Consider the following 22,829-nt stretch of genomic DNA (forward strand, 5'->3'; position numbering starts at 1 on the left):
ATGGTATCTCTCTGTACAGACTATGAGCAAACTTAGGGACTGTTCCTGCTGAATTGTGCTTAGTACAGGGAATACCTATGCTTCCATAGTTTTATGGTATCTCTCTGTACAGACTATGAGCAAACTTAGGGACTGTTCCTGCTGAATTGTGCTTAGTACAGGGAATACCTATGCTGCCATAGTTTTATGGTATCTCTCTGTACAGACTATGAGCAAACTTAGGGGCTGTTCCTGCTGAATTGTGCATAGTACAGGAGAATACCTATGCTGCCATAGTTTTATGGGATCTCTCTGTACAGACTATGAGCAAACTTAGGGACTGTTCCTGCTGAATTGTGCGTGTGAGTCGCTGGTTGGGGATCACTGCTCTACATTATACTAAAAGTTAATTTAAAGCTGAACAAGCCCTTTAAGGCTACTTTTTTTTTTTTATCTATGTGGAATTGATGCTAAATCCTTCGAGGACCATCATTGTTGGCTCATTGACATTTCTGTCCTCCTCGACTTGCCTGAGCGTATTTCTTGCCTAGATCTGATAACTAAGCTCTATAGCAGGTAATTAAGATTTCCTAGGAGGATTTTCACTGAAGGCTGGATATAAGATGTGCTTAGTCTCGGTTTAAGCTTCTGGGAAACGATTGCATTCAGCGCTCTGGTCAATAATACGACTTACTCTATAGAGAGGACTGCAGAGGATCCGGTTTCATTGTAACTGTGTTTTATAGACGTTCGTAGTATAAAAGGGTGGGGGGAATCATTATCTGCTGCACTAGACAGAGCTTGTATATTAGGCTGGGATGGGTCCGGTATCAGCCAAGATGTGGATTATGAAACACATTTTACATTTGGAGCCATCCACAATAGGGGGGCAACAAGGTGGCACATGAAGTGAATCTATTTACTGTCTGTATAGCAGCTCCAACACCTATGTGTATATATATCATGGGATACAAGAAATGGACCCTCCTATTGTTCTCTCAGCGTCTGCTCAAATACAAATAGAAACCAAATTATAGAACTGATCGGTTCCCCTGGTGATAATAGGGCCACTATAGAATATTACACAAAACTATCGTATAGATAAAACCACATACAGGTATGGGATCCGTCATCCAGAATTACGGAAAGGCCATGCCCCATAGACTCCATTTTATCCCTATTATACAAATTAAATTTTTTTTTCCTTTTTCTGTGTAATAATAAAACAGTCGCTTGTACTTGATCCCAACTAAGATATAATTAATCCTTATTGGAGGCAAAACCAGCCTATTGGGTTTATTTCATGTTTACATGATTTTCTAATAGACTTAAGGTATGAAGATCCAAATTACAGAACGATCAGTTATCCAGAAAGCCCCAGGTCCCGAGCATTCTGGATAACAGGTCCCATACCTGTACTTTTATAATTTGACAAATAGTATAGGGAACAAGCTGGAAGTGTTGTGGCCACGGATAGGCAATCCTGAGAGTTCACATATAGTGGGATTGGAAACCTCATTGCCAAATAGTGACAATACTTTGCCAAATCTGATATAAGGCATAGTTCACCTTTAATTTCAACTCTTGTGTATGTGATAGAATGACCAATATTAAGCAACTTTTCAATTGGCCTTTCTTTTTATATACTTTTTTTTTTTACATATTTGCCTTCTTCTGATTCCAGCGCCTATTTTATTATGTTTTGTTTAACTTGTCAGGGACCCTGGCACCATTTTTTATAGGTTGTAGGGGGCCCTGGCCACAAATTTTTTTTTTTTTTTTTAAAGTGACTACCAGTGGGGTGGGCATGGTCTAGGGTGCGTGGGGCCCAGAATCATTTTGGGGCCCCGTGATTGTTTTATGGCCCCACCTACACCTGCTCTGGTGCTGGAAATGGTATGCGCCAGGTGCGAGGGGGGGTGGCATCAGAAAGGCCGCCTCATTGTGGAAAGGAGCTACGGGAATTAGGGATGCACCGAATCCACTATTTTGGATTCGGCCGAATCCTACGCGAAAGATTCAGCTGAATACCGAACCTGAATCCTTGCATATGCAAATTAGAGGTGGGGAGGGGAAAAATATTTTTACTTCCTTGTTTTGTGACAAAAAGTCATGCGATTTCCCTCCCTGTCCCTAATTTGCATATGCAAATTAGGATTCAGATTCAGCTCGGCTGGGCAGATTGATTCGGCCGAATCCTGCTGAAAAAGGCAGAATCTTTGCGAATCCCAAACCGAATCCTGGATTCAGTGCATCCCTAACGGGAATACATTTTGGCTGAAAGAGGGGGACCTTGACCCCCCCCCAAAAACATAACATTTCTTATTATATATATATATATATATATACACAAAATTATGTTGAATTTCACAGTTCTATAAAAATAGATTGAATGCAGTCAGTAGTGTAACTAGTTTTTTTTTAGGCCCCCAAAATGTTTTGTGGTTGACTTGTTTTACCAATATTTATTGAAACTGTATATGAATTAGGGCCCCTGTACCTCCTGGGGGCTCCTGCAGCTGCAGTGTGTAGTGATGGGCCAATTTGTCCTGTATCGCAGAAAAATTTACCTGCGAAATTTGAGAAATGTTGAAAAATTAGCAAAACTCGATTTTTGATGCCTGCGTTAGTCAATGGGCGTCCGAATAATGTTGACGCGATCGACTTTTCTGATGCTCATCAAATATTTTTGCGGCAGAAATTAGCTGCGAATTCGAGCCTGGAGAATTTATTCGCCCATCATTAGCAGTTTCTGCTTCTATAGTTACTCACCTGAATGTAGTAGATAGGAGCCAACAACAGAGTACTTGTTCCCTCAAATCTGCATTATTGTGTTGCGACAGGTTTCATCCCCTCGTTACTGTCTCATTTACAGACGTCCAATCTTGTCATTCTTCCCTCCGCCCTGGGAATGAAAGAGAGAGCCGAGAATAAAATAAACTCAATAGGATTTCCCTTTTGTAACCTCAGAGTAAGGACACTCGTAATTGCAGTCTATTGTGTTTCCCTGCTGGTTCTGGAGGCACAAAAGGTCCTTTATCCGATTAGAAACCCGTGTTTTCTCTTCCTCTAATGTGGTGTCACTCATGTTATCCCCCAAATTGTACCAACATCAAGTAAATTGTTTTATATTCATGATGCTACTGTATTTAATGCACTGCTACCTGTAATTACTCTTTGTCATTAACTGTTTCTTAAAGGGATTCTCTCATGGGAGAATTTGTCCTGTTTCGATTCGCCGGTAATTAGGATTCAGATTCGGTTCGGCCGAATCCTGCTGAAAACGGCTGATTCCTGGCCGAATTCCTGAAACAAATCCTGGATTGAGTGCATCCCTAACGGGAATACATTTTGGCTAAAAGAAGGGAACTTGATCCCTCCCAAAAAACATTTTCGCGAATTTCCCGTGAGAATTTTGCGAAACGCATTGAAGCCAAGTTTTATAAGTGTGCCTATTTTGTCCAAAGTCAATGGGCGTCTGAATAATTTTGGACGCGCGAAAGTTTTTATGCAATCGACTATTCCCAAATTTTTTTGCCGAGGCTAATCTTTCACCGGCAAATTTTTTCTACAGTTTCGCAAATTTATTCGGCCATCACTAATCGTGTCGTTTTTTATTTCTAATTTACACTGTTTAGCCTGCAAATAATTCACTGTACAATATAAAATGTCATTCCTGAACCAGCAAGTGTATTTAGTTGTAATATTGGTGTGTAGGTGCATCTCAGGTCATTTTGCCTGGTCATGTGATTTCAGAAAGAGCCAGCACTTTAGGATGGAACTGCTTTCTGGCAGGCTGTTGTTTCTCCTACTCAATGTAACTGAATGTGTCTCAGTGGGACCTGGATTTTACTATTGAGTGCTGTTCTTAGATCTACCAGGCAGCTGTTATCTTGTATTAGGGAGCTGCTATCTGGTTACCTTCCTATTGGGAGGGGGTGATATCACTCCAACTTGCAGTAAAGAGTAAAGAGTTTATCGGAGCACAAGTCACATGAATGTGGCAGCTGAGAAACTGGCAACATGTCAGATTTCAAAATTAAATATAATATGTTTGCTCTTATGAGAAATGGATTTCAGTGCAGATTTCTGCTGGAGCAGCACTATTAACTGATGTGTTGTGGAAAAAACATGATTTCCCATGACAGTATCCCTTTATAAGGAATGTCACTTTAACCCTTTGGCTGCTGTCAGACTGTTGAACGTGGTGGAAGCTCCATCACCGCTATCGGTGCTCGAAGGGTTAAATGATAGGCGCATGGCCTCACAGCAATGATGGGTTGTTCCCGAAGAGTCGTTATCTGGGGTTTTATTGTATTTCCAATATGGCGCATCTCTGCAATGTTACAGCTTTTGTTTTCCCGAATGCAAAGTGGAAATCTGTAATAAATTCAAGGCCACAAAAGCCTTTTTTGTCACCATAAATAGGTTGTAAAGTGCAGCGCTCGGCTTCTAGATGACTGAACTCCACTTGCCCTCTCATTGATTGATTGGGTTCAGCTCAATGTGAACTTAATCACTGTCAGTTCGTTATGACACTTCTCTCGTTAGCTACAGAGTCATTTCACTGCAGTGTTTTGGTAACAGAGTTATATTAGACATCAGATTATACACACACACACACACACACACATATATACACACATATATATATATATATATATATATATATATATATATATATATATATATATATACAGTATATAAAGGCACAAGGCTGCAGGCTGAGTTATACAGGGAACTCTGAGTATCACTCATGTATTATAAGGGATAATGTACCCCCTACTGTAAATGATAAGGATATTAGAAGTCACTGAGGGGTTGTTCTGTGACCATATAAAGGCACAAGGCTGCAGGCTGGGTTATACAGGGAACTCTGAGTATCACTCATGTATTATAAGGGAAAATGTACCCCCTACTGTAAATGATAAGGATATTAGAAGTCACTGAGGGGTTGTTCTGTGACCATATAAAGACACAAGGCTGCAGGCTGAGTTATACAGGGAACTCTGAGTATCACTCATGTATTATAAGGGATAATGTACTCCCTACTGTAAATGATAAGGATATTAGAAGTCACTGAGGGGTTGTTCTGTGACCATATAAAGGCACAAGGCTGCAGGCTGAGTTATACAGTATCACTCATGTATTATAAGGGATAATGTACCCCCTACTGTAAATGATAAGGATATTAGAAGTCACTGAGGGGTTGTTCTGTGACCATATAAAGGCACAAGGCTGCAGGCTGAGTTATACAGGGAACTCTGAGTATCACTCATGTATTATAAGGGATAATGTACCCCCTACTGTAAATGATAAGGATATTAGAAGTCACTGAGGGGTTGTTCTGTGACCATATAAAGGCACAAGGCTGCAGGCTGAGTTATACAGTATCACTCATGTATTATAAGGGATAATGTACCCCCTACTGTAAATGATAAGGATATTAGAAGTCACTGAGGGGTTGTTCTGTGACCATATAAAGGCACAAGGCTGCAGGCTGAGTTATACAGGGAACTCTGAGTATCACTCATGTATTATAAAGAATAATGTACCCCCTACTGTAAATGATAAGGATATTAGAAGTCACTGAGGGGTTCTGTGACCATATATGTTCCTGCTCACGCACCGCCAGTCCTTTTCCCCCCTCACGCACACATTACTTTCTCTTGAAATTGAAAAATACATTGCATGTACATTTTACCCAGTCCTATTATGAATATTTGAAATATAGAGGCTACATTTATGTCTGTCCCTCTTCTGTCTGATATCCTAAATGGTTTGTCCAAGTTCTCTATCAGTATCTGCTGCCCTCTGCTGTATGTAAAGTAAATTTTTGGACATCATTGGCTGCAGGGGGAAAACAAGTCTTGTCATGTATGTTCCTGTAACTGCATACCTCCCAAATGTCCCGTTTTTGCGGGACAGTCCCGATTTTTGACAGTTCAACCCGCAGTCCCGGATTTCTTACTGAAACGTCCCAACTATATCTTTGATCTCCTCCACTGAACAGCCAGAAAAAGATACAACGTGTCTAACTTAAATGTATTTTGGCAGTAAGCCCAGAATAGATACTATTTAAGATGTAACAATTTAAGATAAGCAGGTCTCTTGGGAGAACTTAATTCACCTTCATTAGCAAAACTGTAATAACTCAAAAAATCCACAGAAATGTGTTCAAACTTTCATAACCTGCCAAATATTGTAAAATGGACATGGTAATTAGGGGGTGTGGTCAAAAAATTGCCATGCAAAGCGCGGCAAATTTTTTTTGTCCTACTTTGTTTCCAAAATGTTGGGAGGTATGTAACTGAACAACCAAGGGTTTATTTGTGTAACGGTCTGCCTGCATTATTGTAAGGCTTGGGTTAAGCATTATATTTATTGGTGCCTTTAAGTTAATCATTACATTAATGACAGTTTCTCCCATCTGCCCGTTGGTTCAGCATTCCATAATGGAGTTTAAAAGGGATGGTTCACCTTTAAGTTAACGTTTAGCATGTTATACAATGATTAATTCTAAGCAATGTTTATTATTTTATAATTTTTGAATGATTTGCCTTCTTCTTCTGACTCTTACCAGCTTTCAAATGGGGGTCGCTGACCCCATCTGAAAAACAAATGCTCTGTAAGGCTACAAATGTATTGTTATTGCTTGTTTTTATTCCTTATCCTTCTGTTCAGGCCTCTCCTATTTATACCCCAGTCTCTTATTCAAATCAGTGCATGGTTGCTAGGGGAATTTGGACCCTAGCTACCAGAGTGCAAAAATTGCAAACTGGAGAGTTGCTGATCTTTTAGGGATGCACTGAATCCAGGATTTGGTTCGGGATTCAGCCTTTTTCAGCAGGATTCGGATTCTGACATCCTTCTGCCTGGCAGAACCGAATCCAATTCTGCAAATTAGGAGCGGGAGGGAAATCACATGACTTTTTGTCACATAACAAGTAAAAAATATTTTCCCCTTCCCACCCGTAGTTTGCATATGTAGGATTAGGATTCAAATTTGGTTTGGTATTTGGCCGAAGCTTTCACGAATTAAAAATATTGGATTCGGTGCTGTAATGGAATCCGACTTACCTGGTGTCCAAGATGGCGACCTGGATGACGTCCTTCTGCTCCACCATGCTGTTCCTGCTGACCTTGCTTTGATTGCGTCAAGAACGAGTTGCCCTCGGATTGGACGCCGGCGTCAGAATGGACGCCGGCGTCAGAATGTGCGCCGGCGTGAGGACGCCAGCGTGAAGACGCTGGCGTCGGCGTCATGACGTCAGCGCGTCAAGTTTCGGCGCCAAAGGCTGAACTATTTAAACCCCATTTTCCTTTGTGTCCTTGCCCAATTATAGGTTCCTTTCTCTTGTGTTCCTGGGTGTGAGATATATTGTCTGATTTCTCCGTGTACCAATTCCTGCCTGTTTTCTCGACGCTGTTTGATTGCTGCCTGAACCGACATTGCCTGTGCCCTGACTATTCTTCCGGATAAACCTTTTGTACTTCGAACCTGGTCTGGTCTGCTCTTTGGTCCTTACTACTACTGTGCCTTCGGGCCCATTACAGGTGCATCCCTATGAATTTTTTTTTAAAAAAAGCTAAATAACTAAAAAAATAATAAAAAAAACAAATTGCAGAACACCCCTCTTTACATCATACTTAATATTAATTTAAAGGTGAACAACCCCTTTACACCACCAAACTGCACCCCCACTAGTTCCCTTGCACACAGAGAATGGCTTATCCAAGGAATTCCAAGTCTGCTCCTATTGACCCCTCCCTTGTTGTTTTTTCTTCTCGTTTCAGACCAATTTGATTTGATATGAAATTGGAAATGATGGATCTCGAGTCTGCATACTCTGAATTCATATCCTGCGACCGAACCGGCAGAAGGAACGCCGTCCCGGACCTCAAAGGGGAAGAAGGCAAAGGCCAAATAGGGGAGTTGTCGGAGAACATGGGGGAGCTGGCCATTCAGGGGGCAGGTATGTTAAAGGTTTGCTTGCCAGGCCAAGAACACGATAGATAAATACAGTTGGTTCCATAAATGATACCCCAGAACACACTCCAGCATAAAGCAAAGCCAATGTTGTGTATAATACCCCTGAACACAAGGCAGTAATACAAACACCGTGCCAACTCCATGAACAATTACCTCCAAGGAGACACGGCAGGATAGATAAAGTGCCAGCTCTATGTATAATATATATCCGTCCTATGGCTTTTAGCAAATTCACTGGTGTTGGTTTGGGGAGACAAAGGGGCTCATTTCTAAACTTCGCACTCTTAAACCACCGTTGATGTTTCATTCGCACATAATGAACATGCTCATTGGCCGCATTCACGCAATCTCATGTGCACATAATTGTTCACAGTCCGATTTATACTGCACTTTTTAGTCCTGTGCCGGTCCATTTTTTTTAATACCCATACCCGCAATTTTAACCACATGTTCCCGCTACCCGACCTGCAATAAGCCAAATAACCTTTCGACCTGGGGGACACGTGGAACCGGAAGTGATGTCACATTTGCCAGGAAGTGACGTCACTCAGGTGCCGAATCTTCCCAAAGAAATATAAAAACTGGAATAACCACAAGGGTGGGAATGATCAAGCCCATACTTTAAGTACCCAGGTTACCCGGCCACTGCGCGCCTGGCCAAGGAATCGAGGACTTTGTCCCCAAAACCCAACCACTTTGTCGGTACCCGACCTGATGCAGGACTCTACTGTAGTTCACAAATAAAGGAAAGACTAGAACAGCAGTGCAAAATGTAGGCTTTTAGGGGATAGGCGTCTATTTTGGACGCGTGTCCGAAAAGTCGCTCGCTCTAATTTTGACGCTGGCGTTAAAGGATAAGTAAACCTTTAAAATAAGTGAATGTAAAATTGATGAGAGTGCCATTCTAAGCCCTTTTGCCATTTAGATTCATTGTTTCTTTCTTTTTAATTCCAAGATATTAAGGGATACATGTGCTGTTAATATGAATGGATTGTGTTACAACAGCGGCTGCTCTGATGTTCTTCTACTTAGGAAAGATGTGGAAAAACTTTATTTTTTTCCTAAGCAGAAGAATATCAGAGCAGCCTCTTTCTTTCTCCTGACAACTTCCTTGACTACTTGCTGGTCAGACTGGTGGGAAACTGACCAGCAGGTGGAGCTGTTGGAACAAAATTCATTCATATTAACAGTACAGATTTTCCTTAATATCTTGAAATGAAAAAGGAATACATAATGAATGTAAATAACAAAACTGCTTAGAATAGCACTCTCATCAATTTTACATTCACTTATTTGAAAGGTTTACTTATCCTTTAAAGTCAATGGGCATCCGAATAGTGTTGGTGCTCGGCGATTTTGATGCTAGCGACTTTTCGGACAAGCGGCAAAATTTTTTACACTGGTGAAATTTCGCAGGAGTATCACTAATAACAAGGGTGGGAGGGATCAAGCCCATACTTTGCTGAGTACCCAGCCAGGTTACCCGGCGACTGCCCGCATGGCCAAGGAATCAGGGACTTTTTGCGCACAACCCAACCACTTTGCGGGTACCTGACCTGATGCAGGACTCTACTGCAGTTCACAAATGAAGGACAGAACAGACTAGAACAGCAGTGCAAAATTTAGGCTTTTAGGGGAAAATCCAGTGAAAAACAACTATATGCAAATTACAATGCCCTGCACATTTATTGAATTATTAAAATTGCCTATGGGCAGAACATACAAACTCCTTGCAGATGGTGCCCTGGCTGGAATTGAACCCAAAATTCTAGAGAGTAGCCAGGTTTCTCATTGGATGATCAGTCTCTTTATGACTGTTTTTTTTTTTTTGACATTTCAGAGAACAAAGAAGGGGCAACATCTTCAGACAGTGGGCAAGTGCAAACTCCAGAAGCACAAGATGGAAGCTCGCCATCGTGAGCTCTATATGTCTCGCCAACCTCTACATGAACTATTTTTTTTTTTTTTTTTTACAGAAAGAAACCATTGTATGCAAAAGGCATATGTATACAGTTGCCTATGGAGGGGCAAATGTTGCCGAACTCTGGTGATAGACATGTAAGATGCATCTCTTGAAGATCTACTTGACCCAAACTTGCCTTAGCGTTATTTTTCCTTTTCTGAAAAAGAAACCATATGCAATTATAATGATATTTTCCTAAAGGTACTTTTGTTGCCCCCCTTTATCTTGTAAATGTTAAACAATTATTTATTCAGCATTTACTAGGAAGCCATGGAGAAGAGACAACATGGAACTGATATTGGATCATCAGGAACTTCACAATGGAGGCCACTGCACTCTGTGATTTTACAATCGATCTCTATAGCTATGAAACCATGGAAATAATACGGGATAGCGCTAACATTGGATTATCAAGAACTTGGCAGGGGAGGCCACTACATTCACAGTTTATGCAATGATATATTTCTAATGCTATGAAAACAATAGAGAAGATATGGGATGGAGCTAACCCTAAATTCTCCGAAACTTGGCAGGGATGGCCTCTACACCCACAATAATGCAACAATAGAATTCCATGGCTATGAAAGCATAGAGAAGTTGCAGGATGGCTATAAAACCATGGAGAAATATAACGGGATGGAGCTAATTTTGGATTATCAGGAACTTGGCAGATAGCTATCTATGGTATAACTTGCAGGGGAAGATCCCAAACTTGGATCTTAAAGACAGAATCCTAATTGGAACCACTACCCACACATCCCAGCTGTGTTTAAGCACTGCCTTATTGGATCTGAGCGGACCAAACACTACCAAGCACCCATGTACCATGCATCTGTCAACCACAAACTGCCAATCACATTTGTTTTTGTTTTTTTTAATCCAAAGGTTTATTTACTATTTTTATGTAGAACCAAACATATATTCTACATATACAGATATTTAATTACTTGCAAAGGAATGAATGGTGTTTTTATAATACTTTTTTTCTTCATGGATAAAGAAGTGGTAGTTTTCTTTGTGTGAACAAATCATTGAATAAAGCACCATTGAGATAAAGAAAGTCCCTCTGATGATTCTGTACAAAATGCAAAATGTTTTAATTAGAGAGGTTGACTCGTCCATCAAATATCATAACTCTAGAAGCCTTGGAAGGATGATCTAGATAAAAGCAAATAAATCTGCTGCGCAGAGGAAAGGTATGCAACCTGTTAGGCTGTGTTTTGGGGTGAGTGCTTATTTGTGCTCTGGGTACCCCTGGAACTATAGCAGGGTGACAGTTACCCCAATGTTTCTATATATCTGTAACCTTGTTATGAGCTAAGGGGGCCCAGTCTGAAGGTCAGTTAGGGGGAGATTTGGGGTGAGTGCTTATTTGTGCCCTGGAACTATAGCAGGGTGACTGTTACCCCAATGTTTCTATATATCTGTAACCTTGTTATGAGCTAAGCGGGCCCAGTCTGAAGGTCAGTTAGGGGGAGATTTGGGGTGAGTGCTTATTTGTACCCTGGATACCCCTGGAACTATAGCAGGGTGACTGTTACCCCAATGTTTCTATATATCTGTAACCTTGTTATGAGCTAAGCGGGCCCAGTCTGAAGGCCAGTTAGGGGGAGATTTGGGGGGAGTGCTTATTTGTGCCTTGGGTACCCCTGGAACTATAGCAGGGTGACTGTTACCCCAATGTTTCTATATATCTGTAACCTTGTTATGAGCTAAGGGGGCCCAGTCTGAAGGCCAGTTAGGGGGAGATTTGGGGTGAATGCTTATTTGTACCCTGGGTACCCCTGGAACTATAGCAGGGTGACTGTTACCCCAATGTTTCTATATATCTGTAACTTTATGAGCTAAGTGGGGGATCTGACCAATGGTTGGACCTCCAAGGAGGAATTTTAACTGAAGAAATTGACAAACCTTTCTAGAGGACTTAATACTAATTTATCAGACTTTCTTTGTAAGTTTCTTTGTAAGTTAGGTCACCTATTCCTATTTTCTATCATTTAATTTATGGAATGTTGATTATTGCCACCAATGTTCCTTTGTCTGTTGAATCGTCAAAAAAGAATCCTTTAGTTAAGCTTATTGGCATGTCAAGAAACATTCTATAGACTATCCATATAAAATCAGAAAAACCAATGCAATGTAGAGAGGACACTACTTTTGATTGACTGTGAAACAAGACCTTTGGTCGTTTAACATTGCTATTGTAGGACAATTTAAGCTTACATGTCAAGTATTTTAACCAATCTGAACTGCAAACCAAAGGCTCCAAGTGATATGTTAGATGTAGGGGATAGGTGATAAGGCTAGGGATAGCTTTTGCATTTCTGGGGAACACTTGGGTAATGTATAGGTAGAAAATCATGTATTTGTTTTTTTTTTGTATTCCTTGCACATTCATGAGAAACCTTTGGATTTCCAATACATTTGAGTGGTGTTAACATTTATGAACAAAAACCAGAAATAAGTATTTTCATTTTTGTGCGTGTTTCCTCCTTACTCCAGGCATCGGCTCCAGACTGTGCTTCTCTTAATACTTATAGTGGTGGTTAAGGTGGTGCTCAGGCTTTATGGGATTAGCGTGCAGAAACCCCAACCTGAGATATACAGTATATATTTAATAAGGGAAATATAGAAGACCGAGACTTCAGTATGTTGAGTAAACAAATTGGTCATGCAGAACAATGAACTTTTCCCATAATACAGCCGAGCCATGCTAGGTTTGCCGCAATATGTAACCCAGTTGGCTGTGTATCCTGGTTATGGTGCATTCCGAATACTTGGAAAAGCCTCTTCTGCCCAGGGAGTGTTTAAATGAATTTGGTATATTCGTTTGTAATTTCAGAGTCCTGTGGATAGGATCATGCCGTAGGCTTCATACAGTTTATACAGCAGCTCCTTCTTCTCATTGTCTGGTAGAAAGCTTGATTTGGCAGCGTTGATGTTCTAAAATAATAATAAAGGTGAATAAAATTACTGTATTAGATGAACGGATATCTTAGGTTTACATTGGCTGAGATTTAAAAAAAAAAAAAAAAAACACTCTTCTCCTCCAGAAAGGTCAATTAGACACTACTTTGGTTGGCTTGACTGTGTGTAGGCCTAAGTTCAAGACAATTGCTTCTTCTACACCTTTTTCCAAGAATATGTCATTATGTTAATGACACTCATTTATAAGCACAGGACCATCATATAGAAACAAGATGGACATTTATTTACCTCTTTCTACCAAGGCCCAATCTCTTAATACTGATTGGTCCTCGTGTATATGGTTAAGACAGCTTATTTTGTCTTTGTAACTAATAGCTTGTAGCCTGTTAATGTACTGCTAGACTCTAACTAGACAGGTTACTATGGGCCAACGTAGATAGTGTTTAAATTTCTGTGTCTGGTGCAACCAGTAGGAAACCACCGATCTGAAAAAAAATGTCCTTTTGGACAAGTGTTTGGTTCCATTCAACTTGTGTTTAGAAGCACCAGTTGCTACAAGTTTGTGGGCCACCTTTTGAGCGTTGATGGATGTTATGTTTCAGATATTGCCTAGACCTGAACCTTTAGAAGCCGTGAGCAACATTCAGAAGTAAAAGGAGTTGGGGAGCAACACAAGCATAAAAAATGTTCTAGAGGTGCCAAATAAAGACTGTGATTGGCCATTTAGTAGCCCATATATGGATTGTCAACCTACATTGAGGCTCTATTTGGCCATACACCTGGTTTTTATGCAACTAAAACTTGCCTGGAATTCAAAAATAAGCTCCTGCTTTGAGGCCACTGGGAGGAACATCCAAGGGGTTGGAGAGCAACATGTTACTCACAAGCTACTGGTTGGGGATCACTGGCCTAGACCCTGATAAATGACATAATTGAGTATCCTTGCCGGTTTATTGCCCTTTAATGGTGCATATATAACGTCTACCGAGAAAATACAGATACCTTAAAGTTAATTACATGGATTTCTGATACAGGCCCCCTGTTAAGATCTGCTGCTGTCCGGGGGACCAAACAATCAGGCCACAATTTATCAGAGGCAGACTGCAGAAATGTAGTTCTACCCACCAACATACTTCTGATATCCAGATAGTTTAGAGGCATCTGTATGACTTTAATCACAGTTGTAACTAAAGGAGCACAATTCTAGAAGGAATCTTCTCTGATAACAGGAGCAGCGCATAGAAAATACAAAAAGAGGGATCTTACCACTCGCTTAAACTCGTCTTCAGTGAAGCCCATGTGTTGCACTGCAATTGAATAATCAACGTCCAGAGTAGATCCAAATATCAAAGGGTCATCTGTGTTCAGTGAGAAGTTGGCTTTGTCTTTCCTAAATCTATCAAGTGAAAAATGTGAGGTTGAAGGGAGTCTGGAATTTGTTTAGACAATTGGTTCCAAAAACTATGGGGCTGGTGACTGCTGTGGTGCAGGTTGATGGCCAGTTATGGTAAGATTTAGGGGAATCCTGGAAGCCCATTTTTGGTAAGGGGATTCTTGGGGATGTGACAGATAAAATAATGTTTATGTTTATCCTTGTATTTAGGCAAGTAATAACTTACTGTGTGGCCGGGTGTTTGGTAAAATCTGGGTGACACGCGCTAGTTAGATAGCTTGACCACGGACACACCTGCACGGAACATGAAGAGATATTTTCAGGTAAAATATAAGGACTCAATACACATGATTATCAGATAATGATATATTAATAATGATATATTAATGGGTTTTACCAGTTTTGCTCTGTATTTACATCTTTAGTAAGCAGTTGAAAACAACAATATGTCTTAACTGCTCTTGTCTCAATCAAAGGATAGAGAAGTCTTGTGTTGTGCCAGGGGACTTAAGCTCTCCTTAAACTCTTCCACTCTCATGACTGATCCAACATTTGGTGACTAATTTAATCAGTTCTTTTTATAGTGCTCAACCACAATACCCCTACAATGAGGAGAACCTTGCCTTTTTGGGTGGTGTAGGTCAGTTTCTCAACCCCCAAGAGACATACCTCAAAGTGCATATTATTTTCCAAAAGCTCTTTATATAGATTTGGGTCTTCAGTAGTGTGGTAGCCATGTCCAATCCTTTCAGCCTTTAGCACCTCCACAGCCTGGAATACAAAAGACCTTGTATTTGCACTGATCTATCCAAGTCTGTAAGATGCAAAAATTAACTGGGTATAGAGTGCATGGTATGGTGGCCTAGAGAGATTATCCTGGGACAACATTTTGATCATATTAGGGGCCCGAGGAGGCTAATTGAAAGACTACTCAATCAACACAATGACGCTGTCCTTGCCCAATATAATTTTTCAAACCCACCTGATCAATATTAATCAGACAGGACCTCCTGAGGACCCCATTGACATTAAGCAATGGAAAGTGTCATTTTATTATTTTCCTGTCAGTTTTTTTCCTGCTTTGCTTTGTTTCTAGGGTTAGTGGGACCCCAACCACTAGGTAAGTTAAGCTTTCCGGCCCCAATGCTAAACCATCACTAGTGCCATGAGATTGTACTTTACCTCCTTCACCACACTGGGAGGTCCCACTTCTCCAGCATGAACAGTTCGATGGATTCCACATTTGACTGCCTCCTACAACAGAACAGATGAAAAAAGTCCTGGAAGTTTAACAAAGGTACATGTTTAAGATTTATTCAGTTCATAAATGTATCTATGGATGTGTCCATTTAAATGTTCTTAAATAGGCTCATCTTAAATCTCTTGATCTGTTTTATGAAACAACTCCTTCTGGCAACTGTCCATGTCCAGATCTTTACTTATACATCCTTCCATCAACAATCCATCTCCAGCTCTTGCTATCCATGTCCTTCCATCAACCATCCATCTCCAGATCTTGCAATCTACATGCTCCTATAAACAATCCACCCAAGATCTTTATTAACGTCCTTCCATCAATCATCACCCAAAGACGTCTTCTAAAAGCCCATAGGAAAAGTAGTGATGAACTTTAGTCAGACGCAGTGGGTTGCTGCAAAATAAGTGCTTTTATTGAACACTACATGTTTCAAGCATAGCTCTTATAAAGAGTGGGCTCTTGGCTTCATTGGACGGAAGCACAGTGATTGAACAGTCTGGTTGAATCCACTCTATTTGTCTATCTTTTAAAAGCCATCCATTCCCAGATCATGTCATTCCCATCCTTCAATCAAACAGCCCTCCCCTAATATATCCACATCATTCCATAAGACATACATCTCCATCTTGCTATGTGTCTCCTTCCATCAACCATCCTTTCCCAGATCATGCCATTCTCATCCACTCATCATCCAACAATCTCCTTCCATATTCATCCATGCCCAGATCTTGTCAATCACATCCTTTCATCAACCATTGTTGACACTGACATTCTTATATCAGCCATCCATGCCCAGATCATGTCACTGACATCCTTCCATTGCATTGTCATTGTCTTCTATCAACCATTCATCCCCATTCCACAGATCATGCCATTCACATCCTTCCAGCAGCCCCTGATCTAGCAATCTACATACTCCTATAAACCATCCACCCAAGATCTTTTCTTCAACCTCCTTCCATTAACCATCACCCAATAAAGAGATTGACATTTTTCTAAAAGCCATCCATTCCCAGATCATGCCATTCTCATCCTTCCATCAAATAACCATGCCCTATATATCCTTATTTTGCCATATATCCACATCATTCTATCAGACATACATCTCCAGATCTTGCCATGTCTCTGCATCCATCAATCGTATGTTTCCAGATCATGCCATTCTCATCCTTCCATCAAACAACCATCACCTAATTAACTTCCCTCATCCATGCCCAGATCTGGTCATTCTCAGTCTTCCATTATTTAAACTTGTCATAGACTTTCGTCTATCAACCATTCATCCCCAGAACATGTCATTCACATCCTTACATAAACCAACCACCCCTGTGTGTATAATCTATATATTTTAGTATTCATGTGCAATAGTCTACCTTCATTAATATTGATCAAAGGTACATATTCGCCGTATTACTGCTCTGCATCTTCAATAGTAAAGGAACCTGATTAACATTAACTATATCAAGTATGGAATACACTAATATCCTTCTGGGACCTTGTATAACTGCACTACAATAAAATTCTACAATAACAAATTGTGCCGACCCAGACACTAACTTATCTCCTTTATTGCATTATGGAAAGGATAAGCACTTTATAGACACCAACAGGCCTGGATACGGTCTAATGTACAACTATAGTGTCAGTGTTTTGGCTGCCACCAATATCACCAATGCTAATTCTAATATTCCTACTGCTATGATTGGTGCTGCTGTTATATAATCCTCAATACTACTATAGGCAATGCTAATACAACACAGCCCTGATAAAAAACGGTGTAAGATCTAGGAAAATGTATCCAGGAAATATATTTTGCATTATAAATTGTTGGGATCACAAAGGGGAAGAGTCGATGTAAAATTGAGCTTTCACTGTATAGGTGCTGTGGTTTCTTATGCTTTTTGGAGAAGAAATGTTATTAGAAGCACCATGGTTCAGGAGTTAGCAGAGCTTCTTTATAGTGATGGGGCCCTGAGTTTGATTCTGACCTTGGCACTAGTCCTGTTTCCTCTGGGATCCCCAGTTTCTATCGCAACTCTAAAAACATTCATAGAATGGCTTAAATAGATCCCAGCTTGTCTGTATTGAGTGAATGTTATAGGGACCTTGGATTATAAGCTACACCAGGGCAGGACTGATAATAAACAAAGAATCTCTTTGCACAGTGCTGCATGTTGGGGTTATAGAAATACAGTGAATAACGATATTGGCTACGTCATGACAATGACATCACTACCATACAGGGCCAATACCATGGGGTCTGCTGTATGGTAGTCTCTGTGTGCTGATATTATTATTATCATGTATTTATAATGCACCAACATATTCCGTAGTGCAATAAGTAGGACTGCCCGAAGGTACACGCAGGGGGTCAGGATTCACGGAACACTTTCTGCTCAGTGTTGCACTTTCCTTGTACCCCACTGTGCACAGAAAGAAGTAAAATAAATGCAAATCTAATAGTAGTGATGAATAATATACATATGTGCAGAGACATGGGCTATAGGAATAGTGAACCCAGAGAGCCATAGTTTGGGTCCTTAGTTTTATCTATCTGCCACTAGATGGCGCCACAGCATAAAAAAAGACCTGCTGTCAGGTTTAGAAGTGAATGCCAAAAATAAACAGTTATTTAAAAATTCCAATGGTTTTAAAGTTATTCCCCAATGTAATTGCACTTATTGCAGTATTTGTTTGTCCCTTTCTGCTGAACCCAACTCCCAAAACAACAGGACTCCCATTCCCCACAATAACTTGCATTATTATTCGCTGCTCTGTTAATTAGACTTTTTCTGCCACACAAGAGATAGAGAGAAAGAGAGAGAATAGGAGAAGGCTTGAATATAATAAAAAGCAGCAATAACAATAAATTTGTAGCCTTACAGAATATTTTTTAATGTCAGTGACCCCTATTTGAAAGCTGGAAAGAGTCAGAAGAAAAAGATAAATAATTTAAAAACTCAGCCTGTAGCCTTGTGCCTTTATATGGTCACAGAACAACCCCTCAGTGACTTCTAATATCCTTATCATTTACAGTAGGGGGTACATTATCCCTTATAATACATGAGTGATACTCAGAGTTCCCTGTATAACTCAGCCTGCAGCCTTGTGCCTTTATATGGTCACAGAACAACCCCTCAGTGACTTCTAATAACTTTATCATTTACAGTAGGGGGTACATTATCCCTTATAATACATGAGTGATACTCAGAGTTCCCTGTATAACTCAGCCTGCAGCCTTGTGCCTTTATATGGTCACAGAACAACCCCTCAGTGACTTCTAATATCCTTATCATTTACAGTAGGGGGTACATTATCCCTTATAATACATGAGTGATACTCAGAGTTCCCTGTATAACTCAGCCTGCAGCCTTGTGCCTTTATATGGTCACAGAACAACCCCTCAGTGACTTCTAATAACTTTATCATTTACAGTAGGGGGTACATTATCCCTTATAATACATGAGTGATACTCAGAGTTCACTGTATAACTCAGCCTGCAGCCTTGTGCCTTTATATGGTCACAGAACAACCCCTCAGTGACTTCTAATATCCTTATCATTTACAGTAGGGGGTACATTATCCCTTATAATACAAGACAAGGTAAAAGAAAACAAGTGACCCACCTCATACGCCTTCCTGTGCCCGGGGTACGACTCACAGTTGAGAGATTCATCCCCGGCCAAGTCTATGGCAACAACAGTATCATTTTGGTACTTTTTGCAGAGTTCAATCACCTCCGAGGACCAATCTGTTCAAGACAGAATTCAACACCACCATTCAGCGAAACTTTATATAGGGAATAACGCACCCCCTGTTGCAAATGATAAGGATACTAGAACTCACCAAGGAGTTCCAAGGTCCACACAAGGTTGTCATATAGGCCATGGAGCTCCAAGGAGACTACTACTATTCTCAGTTTTTACTCTTGCCTAATATACAGTCAGTGACATCACTGAGCTCCAGTTATAACTGATGACATCACTAAGCATTGTGTATAAGGATATATTTAGCAGGTTATTAATGCTTAATGTTGTATCACTAGTGAAAAAGAGCTGAAGTCACAATATTATGTTAACCTCTCATTTTGACCAAGGGTGCGGGGTAACTTAATCTTAGGTAAGATTAGTAATGGTTGGAAGCACTTTCCATCAAAGAGAAGCATGGAGTGGTGTGCAGGGTCAAGTAGTTTATAATAAATAAGTGGAGAAAAATAAAAAGAAAGAATGACCCATCTAGGTTGCACCTTCCCACCCAGGCTATCCCTCATTCTCTTTTGTATGAGTTAAGGCTTAAAGGGGAAGTAAAGTCTAAAATAGAATAAGGCTAGAAATGCTGTATTTTGTATACTAAACATAAACATGAACTTACTGCACCACAAGCCTAATCAAACAAATGATTTATGCTTTCAAAGTTGGCCACAGGGGGTCACCATCTTGTAACTTTGTTATACATCTTTGCAAGACCAAGACTGTGCACATGCTCAGTGTGGTCTGGGCTGCTTAGGGATCGTCATAAATGATCAAAACAGCACAAGTCAAATAATATCTGCCAGAAGCCGATACAGCAAGACTGATTAATAATCAGAATATACAGACTGCACTGGGTCCTGTGTTGTCATGTAATCTAATGTGGATTTTATAGTTTTTCTATTGTTTAATACAAACTTTCTCCAACTCTGCAGAATCAGTGGCTGCAGCAAAATAATCCTCCAAATAGAATCCCAGTTTATCTGTTTAAATCTGGCTCCATGATCTTTGTCCCTGCAGCTGGAGTTGGAAACAGTAAAGGGGATGTAAAAGAAAAAATCCAATACAAATCTCTACACAGTCGCCGACTGCTCTACAGGGAAACAAACAAAGCTGCTTGAGTTCTGCATGGCTGGGAAGTAAGGCGGGGGCTCCCCCTGCTGTACATAAGTATGATTGTTTCCCTGCAGAGCAGTTAGGGACTGTCTGACAATTCCTATCCACAGCAGTAAATGAAGGGAGAATTTCACTGCATACAGTCAGGTTTCTTATAAAAACAATACACATATTTAATTAAAATATATTGGAGATAGGTTTCTTTTTCATTAAAGAAAGTAAAAATGGGATTTTATTTTTTTGCCTTTACATGCCCTTTAACTTTTATTGAGAACAAAAAAAAAAATAAGGTATTTCTAAAGGAATTGGTTAAAATTCGTATAGGCAGAACAAAACGGGAAGGGCCGCGACAGCTCCCAGGATGTTGAAGAGGTCGGTATTGAGTCTGCCTAATGGTAAAATAGATCGTTTTGCTTTTGCACAGGGACTTGGAAATGCTGATTGGAAGTTGCTGAGTTATCCAATACATTCATTTAGATCTGCTGACATTGTTTAATTAAAACTACAAATATCTCTACATTACATAACTTTGCAACCATTTTCTATCTTTTCCATGCTTGTAAATGCCTAAAATTCTTTTCGTTCGCAGTATCACAGTATGTTCTTTTTTGCATATGTTTCTAATATTCTAATACCAACTGTACAAAAGTAACAAAACACCAGAATATTCTGTCAGGCTAAACACGTAGCATAAGGCATTGTATGGTTATCCACAAAATAAGCAAAATCTGGCAAAAAAAAACTTAGGGACTGTTCCTGCTGAATTGTGCTTAGTACAGGGGAATACCTATGCTGCCATAGTTTTATGGGATCTCTCTGTACAGACTATGAGCAAACTTAAGGCTGTTCCTGCTGAATTTTGCTTAGTACAAGGGAATACCTATGCTGCCATAGTTTTATGGGATCTCTCTGTACAGACTATGAGCAAACTTAGGGGCTGTTCCTGCTGAATTGTGCTTAGTACAGGGAATACCTATGCTGCCATAGTTTTATGGGATCTCTTTGTACAGACTATGAACAAACTTAGGGGACTGTTCCTGCTGAATTGTGCTTAGTACAGGGGAATACCTATGCTGCCATAGTTTAATGCGATCTCTCTGTACAGACTATGAGCAAAGTTAAGTGCTGTCCCAGCATTGCCCGATGATACACAGAGGGCGATGGTGTCTGACTTGATGTATTTAACAGATTATATAAAAAGCTGCACTAATTGATTGCGAATCTGATGCACAGCTAAATACTGATCTCATAATTTGTGTCTGCCGTTTAACTCTATATTCCAGACTTACTGTGCCTCTCATCCCATTGGCTTAGCGTTGGGGCCTATAGAAATACAGTTTTCTCCACTCAGCCAATCACTGTGACTAATACCAGAAACATATAGAAAGAATACTACTCAGTGGTTCATACGCTCTTTTGGTTTGAAGGATGAGAGAGACAGACACATGCAGATGGACAAATAGAAATCGAGGTTATTAATAGTGGATTCATATGTAACTTGGCATTAGAGTTACTAAAGGAGCAATTAATAGGAGTTATTGTCGGAGCCTAAGAGGTAGTGTGGGGGGGAGCTGGTATATACATTACTTGGCATGTGTCGCATGCAGCATAGAATAGACCTGGCTTTGATGTTGAACGTTTTCTCTCCCTTCCGTAATCCCTGGTTAACCAGATCAACCACTTCATCGGGCGTAATGTCACCTCTGGGGAGCGAGAGAAGGAGAAGTCAATATAAAAGGGACAATCAAACCCCTGCACCACCTAATGGACTTTGCCAACAATGGGGGCAATTCTACGTAGGCATATCTTATAGACTTAGGGGCACATTTACTTAGGGTCGAATATCGAGGGTTAATTAACCCTCGATATTCGACTGTCGAAGTTAAATCCTTCGACTTCGAATATCGAAGTCGAAGGATTTAGCGCTATTCGTTCGATCGAACATTCAAAGGAATAATCGTTGGATTTTAATCCATCGATCGAACGATTTTCCTTCGATCACAAATTGGCTAGAAAGCCAAGACCTTCCCCATACGCTAACATTGAGGTTCGGTAGGTTTTAGGTGGCAAAGTAGGGGGTCGAAGTTTTTTTTTAAAGAGACAGTACTTCGACTATCGAATGGTCGAATAGTCGAACGATTTTTAGTTTGAATCGTTCTATTCGAAGTCGAAGTAGCCAAAAAAATACTTCGAAATTCAAAGTATTTTTTATTCTATTCCTTCACTCGAGCTAAGTAAATGTGCCCCTCGGTGTAATGATCACTCCACCCTTTATTAATAACCAGCTACAGGGGGTTGTTCACCTTTAAATGAGCTTTTAGTATGACGTAGAGAGGGATATTCTGAGACAATTTGCAATTGGTTTTCATTTTTTATTACTGGTGGTTTTTGAGTTATTTAGCTTTTTATTCAGCAGCTCTGCAATTTCAGCCATCTGGTTACTAAGGTCC

General features: G+C 40.2%; 2 protein-coding genes across 8 annotated transcripts in view; one reads left to right on the forward strand and one right to left on the reverse strand.

Moving 5' to 3' along the window:
• pkig.S (protein kinase (cAMP-dependent, catalytic) inhibitor gamma S homeolog) overlaps positions 1–9,944 on the forward strand; it is a 51,135-nt gene extending 41,191 nt beyond the window's left edge. For 4 of the 5 annotated variants that reach the window (XM_041578846.1, XM_041578847.1, XM_018238145.2 and 1 more), the window contains exons 2-3: positions 7,777–7,955; positions 9,813–9,944. In XM_041578846.1, coding sequence (XP_041434780.1) covers positions 7,793–7,955; positions 9,813–9,892 — 243 coding nt within the window. In that variant the 5' untranslated portion in view covers positions 7,777–7,792 and the 3' untranslated portion in view covers positions 9,893–9,944. Of the gene's footprint in view, positions 1–7,325; positions 7,537–7,776; positions 7,956–9,812 lie in introns of all 5 variants that reach the window. The other variant, XM_041578845.1, reaches the window with a different exon arrangement.
• Positions 9,945–10,803: 859 nt separating this feature from the next.
• The window catches only part of ada.S (adenosine deaminase S homeolog), a 119,346-nt gene continuing 107,320 nt past the window's right edge, over positions 10,804–22,829 (reverse strand). For 2 of the 3 annotated variants that reach the window (XM_041577749.1, XM_041577750.1), the window contains 7 exons: positions 21,967–22,082; positions 19,141–19,265; positions 15,439–15,510; positions 14,926–15,027; positions 14,483–14,550; positions 14,130–14,259; positions 11,970–12,878 (listed from right to left, as the gene is read on the reverse strand). In XM_041577749.1, the coding sequence (XP_041433683.1) occupies positions 12,774–12,878; positions 14,130–14,259; positions 14,483–14,550; positions 14,926–15,027; positions 15,439–15,510; positions 19,141–19,265; positions 21,967–22,082 (718 nt within the window). In that variant the 3' untranslated portion in view covers positions 11,970–12,773. 3 annotated transcript variants of the gene reach the window in all.

The sequence above is a fragment of the Xenopus laevis genome, chromosome 9_10S, assembly GCF_017654675.1.
Source record: "Xenopus laevis strain J_2021 chromosome 9_10S, Xenopus_laevis_v10.1, whole genome shotgun sequence".
Classification (NCBI taxonomy): domain Eukaryota; kingdom Metazoa; phylum Chordata; class Amphibia; order Anura; family Pipidae; genus Xenopus; species Xenopus laevis.